Raw genomic sequence first — 13,942 nt, forward strand, 5'->3', positions numbered from 1 at the left:
CTAATCATCAGCCTTGACAGCTTGGTCAGAAATTTCATTCAACAGCACTTTCTCATTGTTGTTTGTGCTGCCACCTACTGGCTCCAGTGGTACTGGCGAGTGCTGGGCTTTCACTTTGAACACATCCCACTTCTCAGGAAGAAGACCTTTGTTGAAGAGGACAGAAGACAAGTAGGAGAACAACAAGATGGCAGCAATGGCAGACAGCATGGAGATGGTCTTAACTGGAGCATACTGGACATAAACGCCATCCTCCAGAGTGCATCCTGGGAAGTGTATGACTGGTTCTAATCCTAGTGATGGTTCACCACTTAGCACTCTTAACAGCAATCCCACCATCAACCCCATAACCACCCCGTAACCATTGGAGATGTTGAAGAACAGGACACACAAGAGTTGAGGAAAGATTAGCACGTAATTGAGTTCAGCACCAAGGAACCAGAACAATATCACACTGTGCTTCAGGTAGGATAGCGATGTTCCAATCACGCCCCCTATGGCCACAGAAGCACGGATCACCCATTGAGTCTCTCTGTCTGAGGCCTGAAGAAGAAGATGAAGAAGGTAAATAATAATGTTGTCTAGCTCACAATTATTACTGATAAAATAAAGTCAGTCTTTGAATGAAATTCTGAACAACAGACATTATTGTTTGATAATATTGCATTTCACAAAATTGTCATTTAATTTCAAGACCAGCATGTGGAAATTTGGATTCAGAAATAAATATTTGACTTAATGGCAAATTCCTATTTTGGTGAAGATGTCATGTTAACTCTCAAATTGTTCCTTTGCTTCTGTTGTTTGTGATATTTTCGGAATGTATAATACAATCAGAACCTGGAAATACGTGACGCCTATGTTATCACCGATGTAAACGCCTTATCTGCGCCTGTGAACAAACATCTTGAAATGGATTCAAAGAGATTGTGGATGTTGCTTTTAAGTTCTTGTACGTGCAGAAGTAGCACTTTTTGTGTTTCCCCTACACCTGAAACAAGTTAAATATTTTACCTGAGGCCTCAAGATGTTCTTGTAAATGTTGGCGGTGAAGATAGAAGATGCTGAAAGCAAAACCGAGTCAGCTGATGACATCACGGCTGCTGCAACACATCCAACTCCAATGATGGAGACGTAGGTTGGTGTAAGGTGCTGCAGGGCAATAGGCATAGCCATAGCTGATTCCCCACGTTCATACGGAGATGGAGAACCGTAGCTGGTCTGGTTCCAGTCTGTTGAGGGAACCTGACAGTTAACAGTCCTGAAAAATCACTTAAATGAAACTGGTATTACAATATGAGACTGGCATGTTCCAGTGTGATGAGAAAAGATTTCCCAATACAGTTAATTGAAAATGCGCTAGGTGGTGCTCTGTGAGGTCATAATGTAATATCTCTGCTGTGGCAGCTCAGGAATTACCGGCTCTGCAGCATAAAGTGGAGCATTGTTATATATAATGATGATGTTAGTGTTGTCAATTATGAAGAAGGAAGTGCAGGTGGAAAAATACTGGAGAGCCTGCAGACAGTGACACTGACACAAAGGCATTAGCAGCAAATCCTTCTGGTCCTGTAAGTTGAGAGGTGGGGATTCATAAATCAGACTTGCTTGTTCAGCACATCCCATTGATGCTTGATTGGATTGAGATTTGATTTAATTTTCAGGCGAATTCAACACGTCAAACTCAGTGTTGTATTCCTCAACCATTCCGTAACCATTTGATGATGCTTTCGGCAGTGGGCAGGGGTCACTCAGCACAGATACCCTGTGCAGCCCCATAAAGAACAAACTGCAATGTACTGTTTATTTTTACACCTTTCTATCAGAACCTGCATTAACTTCTTCAGCAATTTGAGCTGCTCGATGGAAATACCCTTAAGGGCCAAGCTTCGCTCCCGACTTGCATCAATGAGTACTACTCACTGCTTTTCCTTCCTCAGACAACTTTTGATACTTACAGACCACTCAAACCTGGAACACTCCATAAGACCTGTAGTTTTGGAGACACACTGACCCAGTCATCGAGCCATCACAATTCGGCCCTTGCCAAACTCAATCAAATCCCAATGTTCATTTGCTGCCCAATATTTCCCACAACTAACAGGTGACACGATGAAGGCGTAACCAGTGTCAGTCACTTCAATTGTCAGTGGTCATAATCGTATAGTTGATTGGTGGATGTGATTTACATTGCTAATATTTGCAACCCCAGAAACATCATGATTACCTGTGGATGAAACAGCTGCACCGATCAGAATAACAGGTATCCCAAATAAAGGATAAAGGATAGAAGCAGCGATGCATGTTTTCTTGGCGATGGCTGTAGAAGAAGCTGACAAGGTCCTCTGGTGGAGGGTTTGATATCCAGTACTTCCCAGAGCCTTAAAAGAAAAGAATTCAGTTTGTTAATCAGTTTTGTTCAGGTCATGAACATTCTGGCCTTGTTCGCCAAATTTGAGTGCAGACGACCAATAACCAGGTACAGTACAGAGTTTTGCAGTTAACAGTCAGGGCTTTCGTGAATGACTAGATATAATAATATCATTGTCAATAACAGGAAGCAGGGGGTTTCTTTCAAGCCTTGAAAGAGGGACTTGTCGCATGGGCCTGACTCTGAATGCATGCTAAACCAGCAAAAGTGAGGTCCTTGTTACTGAAGAGATAGGAACGTGATTGGCCAAGTCCACTTCTTTCTCAGTGCTACCTGAATCCCATAAGTAACAGAGAAATGCAAAAATGTATTTGAAAAAAACTTTGACTGCTCTCTTACTGATGCTGAGGAAAAACACCTTTAACCTTTAATTACACCCAATTACTACTACAACTAGAAAAAAATTGTCTCAGACAATAACCTCCGCTGACAAACTATTCATACTAAAATATTTCTGTTCTAATCATTCATTCATGAAGACAAAGACTGTATTCAATGTAGGAAAGGATGTTGCCTTACAAGAAATAAAAAATCATCAAGCATGAGCCAGGTCCTTTTCAGCTCTGGTTTACCAATCCAGGGAGCGTGCAAGGTGTTGTTCATCAGCGTCTCACTGATATCCAAGGTGTGAGGGTTCATCAGAACAAAGGGAGCACAGACCCACTGCAGAAACCAAAATGTACAATGTATGATACACACACTTTCAAAGCATCGTTTGTGAAGTTTGTTATGCATTGTGGTCCTTAAAAGAAATGTATATGAGCTTACCAATGCTATGAATATGAGGATTAACTGTATAATGTCTGTGTAAGCCACAGAGTAGAGACCACCCATAACTGTGTAGCTAATGGCAACGGCAGCAGAGATCCAGATGCATATAGAGAAAGACAAATCCAGAACCACACTCAAGGTTCCTCCTGTCAAACACATTTAAAAATGTTAATTAAATTAGATTTTGCAATCATTTAGTTTTCGTGTGAATATAGCGTTATTATCTATATGTTCATTATCTTTATTATTCTACCTGTTGCGTTTGTGCAAAATTTTCTTTCACTTTTATTTACCACGAAAAAAGCTATCCCAGTTCCGACTCTGTCTGTTTGCAAGTATCCATTTTGTCCCTGCCCCGAAAGTCTAATATTCCATCTATGACATACGACTATGAACTGTGCCTGTCCTTTCTTGGATAGTATCTGTCTTGCCTTCTATCTTGGGCTCTTCTTATCCACTTGGGTGGATAAATACATTTGCTACAAATTTACCCATCAAAGGGTGCTGCTTTTGGGTCCAATTACCACATCTGAACAAGAATACTATATCTCACTTTCACTCATAGTAAACAAAGGCATCCCTCAGAGATCTATTTTGGCCCTCCTTTTATTTTCAGTTGTAAATTAGGTTAACAATACATCCAGAGATATATCAATCAAAGTTTTCAAGACTACCAGCAATTCTCAAAAAACGAAGCCCGATTGCTCGAGCTGATCTGGCTTTGTTCATATATATATATATAATCAATAATGTCTGGTAACATCTGATTGGTGATCAGCAAAATCATTTATTTTGATAGTAGCCTCACTTTGTGTAGTATTAGATAAAAAACACAAATAATAGCTGACAAATATTGTTAGGATTTCAATCCTGCAAAATGTCAGTTTACTCACAATGTTCCCTTTGATTCAGAAAAAAGCTGACAATAAAATACCTGCAAATGCAAGCAGACACACAAATACACACTAGCTGGTGTGTGTCACACAAAGTGTAGTAAATATACCTAAACCAATTAGTATTGAGGGGAAGACGGTTAAATCCACTAATATCACAGCCAGGCTCATTGCAGCCGTTATCACTTTTCCATACTTGACACGGAAAGGGTCCAGCATCGTCACACAGTTTCCGTCTCTCAACGGCTTGGCAAGCACCAGACCACCTTCATTTACACAAAAAACAAAATCACAATTAGAATAAAACGTCAAATGAGGGGGAAAGCAAAAGCAACACAAATATTGCATGTAATAATACAAATAGAGCAATTCAATTTTTAAAAAGAGACAAAATGGCATAACTTTCAGTGTCGTGTGATTTTTTGTAGTTTATATTCTACAAAATACATTTACCAACAATTCTTCAATTTATGGAGACAAATGTGTGTCTCAAGGATATTTGTCTTCAGAAAACTTTAATTAATCTGAGAGCACACAACCTCCATCAAACAGGATACAAGGATGACTAACTGTGGTTTAATAGCATTCGTGTGGCGCACGCAGGTATGTGCGACCACATTTGGGTTATTATTTAACATGATTAAAAATGGCCAATTTCGTAGCCTGTAAGCCACGTGAATATTCACGTAATTTTAACAATTATTATTTTACTTGAGATGTTATCCTGTATAAAATAGTGGAAGCTGAGCGGAACCTTTGACGCTGTGTCAGGTCACCCCGGGGTATCTAGAGTGGGCTTCCGGTTTATGCTTCAGTTACGAACGGGAGAGAAGAGAAAGTGCGTGTGTGTGTGTGTTTCTTGCACTGACGTTCTATTTGGGTTTACAGGTTAGTACTGTGTCAAATACACTTGGATGATGAAGTCTATGCTTTGTATTGTTTCCGTAGGCTATAGATTGTAATTTTGTAATTCCGTAATTAATTAGCTAACTTTAAGAGGAGCTTGAACAGTTTAACGGGTCACGTCCGATGAATAACGGTCGCCGGCTCGTACTCTTTTTTCAGTAACGTATGTCAGTTAACGCGAGCGAAATGCGTTTGTTACCCTCGCCGAAGCGGAGGCGAGGGTATTGCAATTGGGTGCGTTTGTTTGTTTGTTTGTCTGTCTGTTTGTCTGTTTGTCTGTCTGTCCGAGCGCATAACTCAAAAACTAGTAACCCAATCGACTTGAAATTTTTACACAAGCAAGGTTCTGTCCGTGGCCCGGTCCTCCCCGAGAATGGCGTTGATCCGGATATGGATTCAGATTCTAAAATTATTTTTACATCTGGAATTGTGCCTGTGCTGTAAACTGTCACTTTAAGAGGGAGGGAAACGAATGGCATGATGGGAAAAAGAGTCCAGAAAGTGTCTTGTAGTACGTTCCGGAGCAGCAAGCTAGTGCAGGTTTGGCCCCTCTGATCCGGAAGCCCTGTTTACTGTCTCACAAGATCGAATAGTCGATTGGAGGCGAGGGTCTGCAATCTCTGATTGTCGTTTTCTAGTTTGATATGTATTGTGTATAAGATATTGCACTGGTGATACCCCAAATGTACTTCGAAAGCCTCCTGTAGCACAATTTGTTCGGTTAAAGTGTCAAAAGTAGTGGTTTTAATTTAATTTCTCCAACCCAGGGAATCTAATCTCAATGAAGTGCTATGTCAAAATTATAGTAAGAGGTTTATACCCGGTGTTGGGAAAGTAACTAAAGTAACTGGTAACTTAAAGTAATAATATTACTTTTTACCAGTAACGAATTACTTTTTCATTTTGAGTAATAATATTACATTTACAATATATTACTTTTTTCACTCCGACCGGATATGGAAACTAACTGCCGGTAATCATCAGCCTTATAGGTATGTCTCCGCCCTTCATAGTGTAATCCGTACAATGTTTGGGTAACAATACGACGGACAGAAGCGACAGCCAATCCGATCGCTGGAAAGTCTACTGCTAGCTTGTTAGTGGCAATATCAAGGCTATTGAGTACGAAGGAATAAAACGTATTCACATACGGTTAATATTATATAACGATTAAACGATTGGTTTAGTCGTCAACAGGCTTCTGCAGGGATTCATCATTCATGAAATGATCCTTTGAATCTCGTGTCCGGGACGACGGGCGTGAAGAAACCAGGAAACCACAACGTTTAAATCGGTACCGTATTAATTTAGCACTGAAATCACAACCTGCAATAAAAACGGCACAAAAGGCATAAACTAGTCGCTGAGTTTAAGTGTTACCGAATGTTTGTTCTTTGGCAAGGAGAGTTAGACAGTCACCAGGGCTGCATGCAAAGACCAAAATTAAACTAGTGAGAAATAAAATCTAGAAGACACAATTAGTGCACTTTATCCACAGAATATGAGTCTAATCAGGATTTGTTTTTACAATGTAGACATTTCACATTCAATTTTAAAATACAAAATGTTGATTATATTTACATGAATATTGGAGATGTATTTAAATTGCAGTATCTGTTTGTAGTATTGGCAACATTCAGAATGGTCTGATGCACCTTCTGCACAACTTCTGACAGATAACAAATACATGTTTTTCTTGTTATTCTTATTATACTAATGTGCATATTGTTTGCATTGAAATGCACCAGCACACATTGGTCTCATGGCCCAGCAGCACTTTGAGCTTGTTGTCTGCTTTAATAAACAACGGAAGTTGTTCAAAAATTGTGTTTCGTTATCAGTTTGAGTCCAGATGTGGTTTCATTGAGTTAATTTATGAATTCCTACAAAGTAAAAGTGTTTGTGTTCATTTAATTCAAATGAGGGTCCAGATCGACTCAGATTGACTCATCATGTCGTGTGTTCAGGAACCTGTTTGGAGTTAAACCAATAATGAGAAGTTACAATGTCGGCTGTAGAAAAGAGAAGAAGAAACATCTGCTAATGTTGAACATGCAAAGTAAGACTTTAGGGGAGAAAGGATGCAATTATTGAGGTTGAGAAGAAAAAAGTAACTTAAAGTAATAAGTAACTACCGTATTTTTTGGATTATACGTCGCTCCGGATTGTAGGTCGCACCAGCCAAAAAATGCATAATTAAGAAGAAAAAACCATATATAGGTCGCACTGGAGGATAAGTCGCATTTTTGGGGAAAATTTATTTGATAAAATCCAACACCAAACAACATATAGCACAAAGAACATGCTAACACGTTTACCAAAATATCAGGTTTTATTCCGAATCACGAAATCCAAGGAAATCTTCATCCTCGGTGTCACTTTTGAACAACTCCCCCAACTCGGCAGGTAGACAAGACGCCGCTTCCTCTTCTACGTCGCTTACATCAGACTCGTCGTCAGTTGCAGTTCCAATTATTCCAGCCTTTCTGAATCCCGACAGGATGGTTGCGGTTGTCACTGAAGCCCGTGCTTTGTCGATCCATTCAATGACTTCCAGGAAAGTTGCATGGCGCATTCTCCTGGTTGCCGTGAAGCTGTGCTCTCCATCCGTCATCCACTGCTCCCACAGGTTACGCAAAACTGACTTAAAGCTCCTATTCACGGAGATATCAAGTGGCTGGAGTATTTTGGTTAAGCCTCCAGGGATGATGGCAGGTATGGAGTTGAGAACTTTTAATTTATTTTTTAACTGTGGTGTGATGTGCGCTCTCATGCTATCCATCACAAGCAGAGCTTTGCGTGCTCTAAAGAAGCCATCCGGTCGCTTATTGTAGCACTTTGTAAGCCACAAGTTCATCATTTCTTGATCAATCCACCCTTTCGCGTTCACGGCGACTTCAACTGAGGAGGATTGGATTTTTGGCATGGTTTTTCGTTTGAAAATGACCATCGGTGGCAGTTTTGATCCGTCTCCACAACATGCCAGCACCACTGTGAAGTGTGATCTCTCATGACCAGTTGTAACGATATTCACACTTTTTTGCCCTTTCTCTGCAACACTTCGGCCCATGGGGATGTCAAAAGTGAGGGGGACCTCGTCCATGTTAATAATATGATCCGGTGTCACGTTGTGATCACTTACATGCTTTTCAATGAACGCGCGGAAACTGTCAACCTTGGCTTGGAAGTCCGCTGGCAGTTTTTGGGACAGTGTCATCCTAGCTCTGATAGAGAGGCGTTTGCATTGCATGAAGCGGTAACACCAAGAAGGTCCTCCCGCAAAGCCGTTTATATTCACCGCCCTGGCAACCACCTGGGCGTGGAGACGCAACTGCACCGTTGACAAACCTCTCCCAGCAGCACGTTGTTCAAGCACCCATGCGTGAACTCGTTCCTCCAACTGCGGCCACCTAGCTTGTCGCCCGCGATTAGCTTTCTTTGTTTTCTTCATTTCAGTAAGCGTTACCTCCGCTTTTCGCCAGTCCCTTACAAGTTTTTCGCTCACTCCAAACTTTCTTTCTGCTGCTCGATTGCCGTTTTCGGCTCCATATTTCACTATCTGAAGCTTGTAAGCCGCGGAATATGACTTTCTTTTCAGCACCATTTTCAATCAGCCCTTCTAATTTGTGTTTTTAGATAACAGGTGTGACAGATAACTCTGAACCTCCAGAAACCGCGACAGATTCTGACGGGTCACAGAGTTCCCTGTAACACCTGTTATAGAAATGTGTAGGCTACTGTCTCTGCGCTCACAGATTTTGTAAAAAAAAGCATATATAAGTCGCTCCGATTTATAAGTCGCACCCCCGACCAAACTATGAAAAAAACCGCGACTTATAATCCGGAAAATACGGTAGTTACTTTTGGCAGGGAGTAATAAGTAAAGTAATGTAATTACTTTTTCCATCAAGTAACGAGTAATAAGTAATATATTACTGATCTTGAGTAACTTTCCCAACACTGTTTATACCTAAATAGTATCACAGTTGAGAAGTCCTGTGTTTTGTGCTGATAAATTTGACGTCAATGTAATATTTAGAGGTCCTGTAGAAGTATGTAATTTGGAAAGTAAGTGAATGTGAGGATGTGCAGGAGAGGGAAAGGTAGATATGCATTGAGCGATTTTACATATTTACATATTTTATTTTCAGGCAATGTAATATTGTATATAATATGTGAAAAATGACATGTAAATGCACTAAATGTACTGCTACCTGGAAAAGGAAAATAAGAGTTACGAACGGGAGAGAAGAGAAAGTGCGTGTGTGTGTTTCTTGCTCTGACGTTCTATTTGGATTTACAGGTTAATTAGGCCGGAGAGCCTATCTCGGCGAAGGGGCTATTGCTTTTGTATTCTTTTTGTTATTGTGGCCTCCATCCCGGGACCCGTAACATTAACAATAGCATTGGTTTCCTGCATGCCATGCAGCCAACATCAATTTTATAGAACCACATTTTATGATTTCCAGCCTCACTTTATTTTAGAAGGTTTGTTTTTCACATACTCAAACAGTATCAATGTGAGTATAATTTCAAACTCTTACTTATTAAGAAAGCTGAACTGTATGCCAAAAACATCAACACTGTCCAGATCAGTCCCATGGAAGGAGTGTACATCAGCTCGACTGTCCCAACAACGATGCCTCCACCAGTAAAGGTAGCTACAGGATTAATATGGACACAATATAATAAACAATTGCTTTTGAGAAAATGTAAATAAAACTCATGAGTATAAATACATAAATGTTATTGATAAGGAAGTGAAAATTCTAAAAGTTTGGTTTAAATGTTACTGCTAGGCTGACAATTGGATAATTATCATAATTCTATCAGCTTCTCTCTCCTCACCGGTCATCGTGAAGATCCCCACCACCAAGTTAATGCTCCGGTTTCCCAGCAAAGTCATCTCCATTCCAGTGGCTGAACATTTCTTCTGTTTCCTTTTGGACTTGAAAGAAGCCCAGATACCGGTCCCAAGGACTATCAGGTAGAAAATCACTATCGCTGTCACTCCTGGGACGTTGACTGCCATTAGGAATTTGATAATCCACCTAAAGTGTGGCTTCAGAGTCTAATACTTCAAGTTAAATAAGTGACAGCATTCTGTCGGGAACCCGGCCAGATCTCTTCTCCTGTCGTGCTTTTGGGTTCTCCCTGTTTGTGCCCTGACAGCATTACATATATAAACAACGGCATGTCGAGCCTGCTCTGTAATTAGAAACCGGTGCTTAAACATAGTAACCAGCAGACAAGCCTTTCGGAGTTTTGGAGTCGTGCAGTCTTTCAAGGGGTCATTTTAAGAAAAACTCACTTTTCCCATGTTTTTACACTCTTATGGTGATTTTGGGTCCTTAATAACCCCAAAACAGCGAAATAAACCATCAAGCCAATCCTTTGTAGTTTACGTAGGTCTGTAATCACCAGTGTTGGGCAAGTTACTCAAGATCAGTAATATATTACTTATTACTAGTTACTTGCTGGAAAAAGTAATTACATTACTTTACTTATTACTCCCTGCCAAAAGTAACTAGTTACTTATTACTTTAAGTTACTTTTTTCTTCTCAACCTCAATAATTGCATCCTTTCTCCCCTAAAGTCTTACTTTGCATGTTCAACATTAGCAGATGTTTCTTCTTCTCTTTTCTACAGCCGACATTGTAACTTCTCATTATTGGTTTAACTCCAAACAGGTTCCTGAACACACGACATGATGAGTCAATCTGAGTCGATCTGGACCCTCATATGAATTAAATGAACACAAACACTTTTACTTTGTAGGAATTCATAAATTAACTCAATGAAACCACATCTGGACTCAAACTGATAACGAAACACAATTTTTGAACAACTTCCGTTGTTTATTAAAGCAGACAACAAGCTCAAAGTGCTGCTGGGCCATGAGACCAATGTGTGCTGGTGCATTTCAATGCAAACAATATGCACATTAGTGTAATAAGAATAACAAGAAAAACATGTATTTGTTATCTGTCAGAAGTTGTGCAGAAGGTGCATCAGACCATTCTGAATGTTGCCAATACTACAAACAGATACTGCAATTTAAATACATCTCCAATATTCATGTAAATATTAATCAACATTTTGTATTTTAAAATTGAATGTGAAATGTCTAAATTGTAAAAGCAAATCCTGATACAGAATAAATATATTTTTCAGTATAAATTAGACCCATATTCTGTGGATAAAGTGCACTAATTGTGCCCCTCGTCCAGGACACGTAATTCAAAGGATCATTTCATGAATCCCTGCAGAAGCCTGCTGACGACTAAACCAATGGTTTAATCGTTATACAATATTAACCGTATGTGAACAAGTTTTATTCCTTCATGCTAAATAGCCTTGATATTGCCACTAACAAGCTAGCGGTAGACTTTCCAGCGATCTGATTGGCTGTCGCTTCTGTCCGTCGTATGTTTAACCAATCATTGAACGGGTTCCACTCTGAAGGGCGGAGACATACCTCCACACTTCTGCAGTTGAATGTTTTGATTCTAACCGAGAGACGCTCTGTCTCCCGGCCAGCAAAACAACACCAAACAGAACGCATCGAGTTTACGCCACCAACCTTAAAAACAGACGAGGACGAATCGTTTCCGTATCCGGTCGGAGTGAAAAAAGTAATATATTACCGGTACTTTTGAAAAAAAAGTAAATGTAATATTATTACTCAAAATGAAAAAGTAATTCGTTACACTACTCGTTACTGATAAAAAGTAATATTATTACTTTAAGTTACTAGTTACTTTCCCAACACTGGTAATCACCTCCTGAAACACGTCTGGAAGAAACCACGCCCACTGCAAATGTGTGTAACGTGGTTGACTCTATCTCCGTTACATGTGCACAAGATGTCGCCCCTGTGTCTGCGCTCTCTTCACCATCATGGTGACCAGGAAGCTGAGCCGAAAGGCGAAGCTCTCCATTTACCGGTCAATCTCCGTTCCTACACTCACCCGTGGTCACAAGCTTTGGGTAGTGGCCGAAAGAACAAGGTTGCGGGTAGAAGCGGCTGAAATGAGCTTCCTCCGGAGGCTGGCTGGGCTCTCCCTTAGAGATTGGGTGAGACGCTCCGTCAGACATCGGGTGAGACACTCCTCAGGAAGCGGAGAGTCGAGCCGCTGCTCACGCTGAGCGCAGCCAGCCAGCTCCCTGTGCGTCCCCGTGTCTGCGTTCTGCCCGTCAACACTCTTAATAAAAAATGCGATTCAAGTGACTGCTCTGATAAGGTTTATTTTGAAATATAGCGACTCACGATCAGTGCATTCAATGTAGGAGAAATACCCGATCATTTCTACATAAAAAGGTGAACAAGTCAATCAAATTAGTGGGAGCCCTGAGCTTGTTTCTCTGCAACGAGACGGTCCCAATCGACGGGTAATGGGAGACAATGACACCCAAAGTGTGTTCCGTACGTCCAGCCTGTTCCGTAGTTTGGTTTTGGTTGCGGTCACTGCAAAAAATCCTGCTTCACAAAGATAGAAAGTTAGAAATGGAAGCAGGTTTTTCATTGCTTTTTGGGTGATCTCAAGATATTCTGCCTTGATTTTAATCCAGAACACTGGCTCAGTTGTTGTCTGAAACATACTTTTAAGGCCACCATCATTTGCAATGCCCAGCAGTTGATCTTCTTCGAGCACGGACAGGCTCGATTCACCAGGTTTGTTCACAAATGGGTCGCGGATCCATTCTTTTGCAGTCCGTTGGTCTTTTGTGGTCGGGAAGTACCGCTCAAACTCTTCTATCTGCACAAACTAACCCATCACGTGACCGAGACCTGATAAGAGGCACAGACGCATGCAGTCGTCTGTGTGTCATTCCACACAGAAATCACTTCAAAATAAAACATCTTAAAAAAATGTTTTGTTTTGTTTTTTCTGTGCGAACCGGTACCGAGGTTAATAGATCTGTCAGCATTTGCATGGATCAAACGGTTTGTGCCGTCCTGGACCGCATCCCATCGCTAACACAAGCAACACCAGTCCTTTGGAGTTTGGTTCCTTTTAAGAGTGCCACAAGAACCGCAGCATGAGAGCCTGAGAAATATTTGCTTTGACATGAAGTTATTTTAAACTTTTTGTTGTAGCTCTGGAACAGCAGCCAGAAGAGCGCAAAACCCTCCAGCGCCTCAGTCTAAAATATGAGTCAGCATTTTGGTGGATCTAAAACTTTGGTTCAAGGTTTTCTTCACAACGTTGTTTCATTGTCATTTCTATGTATGATAAATGTCAGGGTGGAATCAAAGAGTCCACAGCACCACTAGTCTAGTCTAATTTAGACACAAAAAACAAGTGTTTCTAAGACATGTGACCCACAACCACCAGTTTATTAGAACATACAATCTTTACATTTCAGATTGAACTAGCACAGAAAATATTACATGATTATAGTAAAAGGCAGGACAATGGATGTATAGAAATTAAGGAACACATGAATCAACCAGGCCCCTGCAGACCCGTGACCTGCAAGGCAGATAAAGCGAATGTGGACGAGTCGATTGAAGTCGTCTCGTCTACGAGAAAATGGATGAATGGATCAATTCAATGAGGAAATGAAATACGGTAATTCCTCGACATACGAGCACTTTAACATACGAGCGTTCCGAGATACGAGCCAGCCCGCAACAAAATCAACATTTTGCTTTGAGATGCAAGCATAAATTTGAGCTGGGTTCTCACTGGGTTCCCCGGCTTCCTCCTCCCACCACTAGACACATGCAAATGAGGTGAATTGCCCATATGTATGAGTGTGTGTGAATGATTGGCTGTGTGTGTGTGGCCCTGTGATGAACTGCAGGTTTGTCCAGGGTGTGCCCCACCTCTTGCCCGTTAACTACTGGGATAGACTCAATCACGACCCGTAACAGACTAAACAGTCAAGAAGATGAATGAATGAATGAACGAAACCTCAAGGATTACCGTGACC

General features: G+C 40.8%; 1 protein-coding gene across 1 annotated transcript; it reads right to left on the reverse strand.

Annotated features, from left to right (window-relative positions):
- On the reverse strand, positions 1–10,142 carry LOC137896132 (high-affinity choline transporter 1-like). Its single transcript, XM_068741660.1, has 8 exons — positions 9,850–10,142; positions 9,546–9,662; positions 4,206–4,361; positions 3,200–3,348; positions 2,951–3,094; positions 2,228–2,381; positions 1,015–1,232; positions 1–543 (listed from the first exon to the last, which is right to left on the reverse strand). The coding sequence occupies exons 1-8, from the start codon at positions 10,031–10,033 to the stop codon at positions 1–3; spliced, it is 1,665 nt and encodes a 554-aa protein (XP_068597761.1). The 5' UTR covers positions 10,034–10,142.
- Between the last annotated feature and the right edge of the window lie 3,800 nt (positions 10,143–13,942).

The sequence above is a fragment of the Brachionichthys hirsutus genome, chromosome 7 (genome assembly GCF_040956055.1).
Source record: "Brachionichthys hirsutus isolate HB-005 chromosome 7, CSIRO-AGI_Bhir_v1, whole genome shotgun sequence".
Classification (NCBI taxonomy): Eukaryota; Metazoa; Chordata; class Actinopteri; order Lophiiformes; family Brachionichthyidae; genus Brachionichthys; species Brachionichthys hirsutus.

Bases quoted from the DNA above. Each gene is read 5' to 3' on its own strand.
- LOC137896132 (XM_068741660.1), bottom strand. From the start codon at position 10,033: ATGGCAGTCAACGTCCCAGGAGTGACAGCGATAGTGATTTTCTACCTG. The intron at 3,349-4,205 runs GTATATTTACTA...TGTGTTTGACAG, and splicing joins CTCAATACTAATTGGTTTAG to GAGGAACCTTGAGTGTGGTT. The intron at 2,382-2,950 runs GTAAGGCAACAT...TTTTCTTTTAAG, and splicing joins TTGATGATTTTTTATTTCTT to GCTCTGGGAAGTACTGGATA.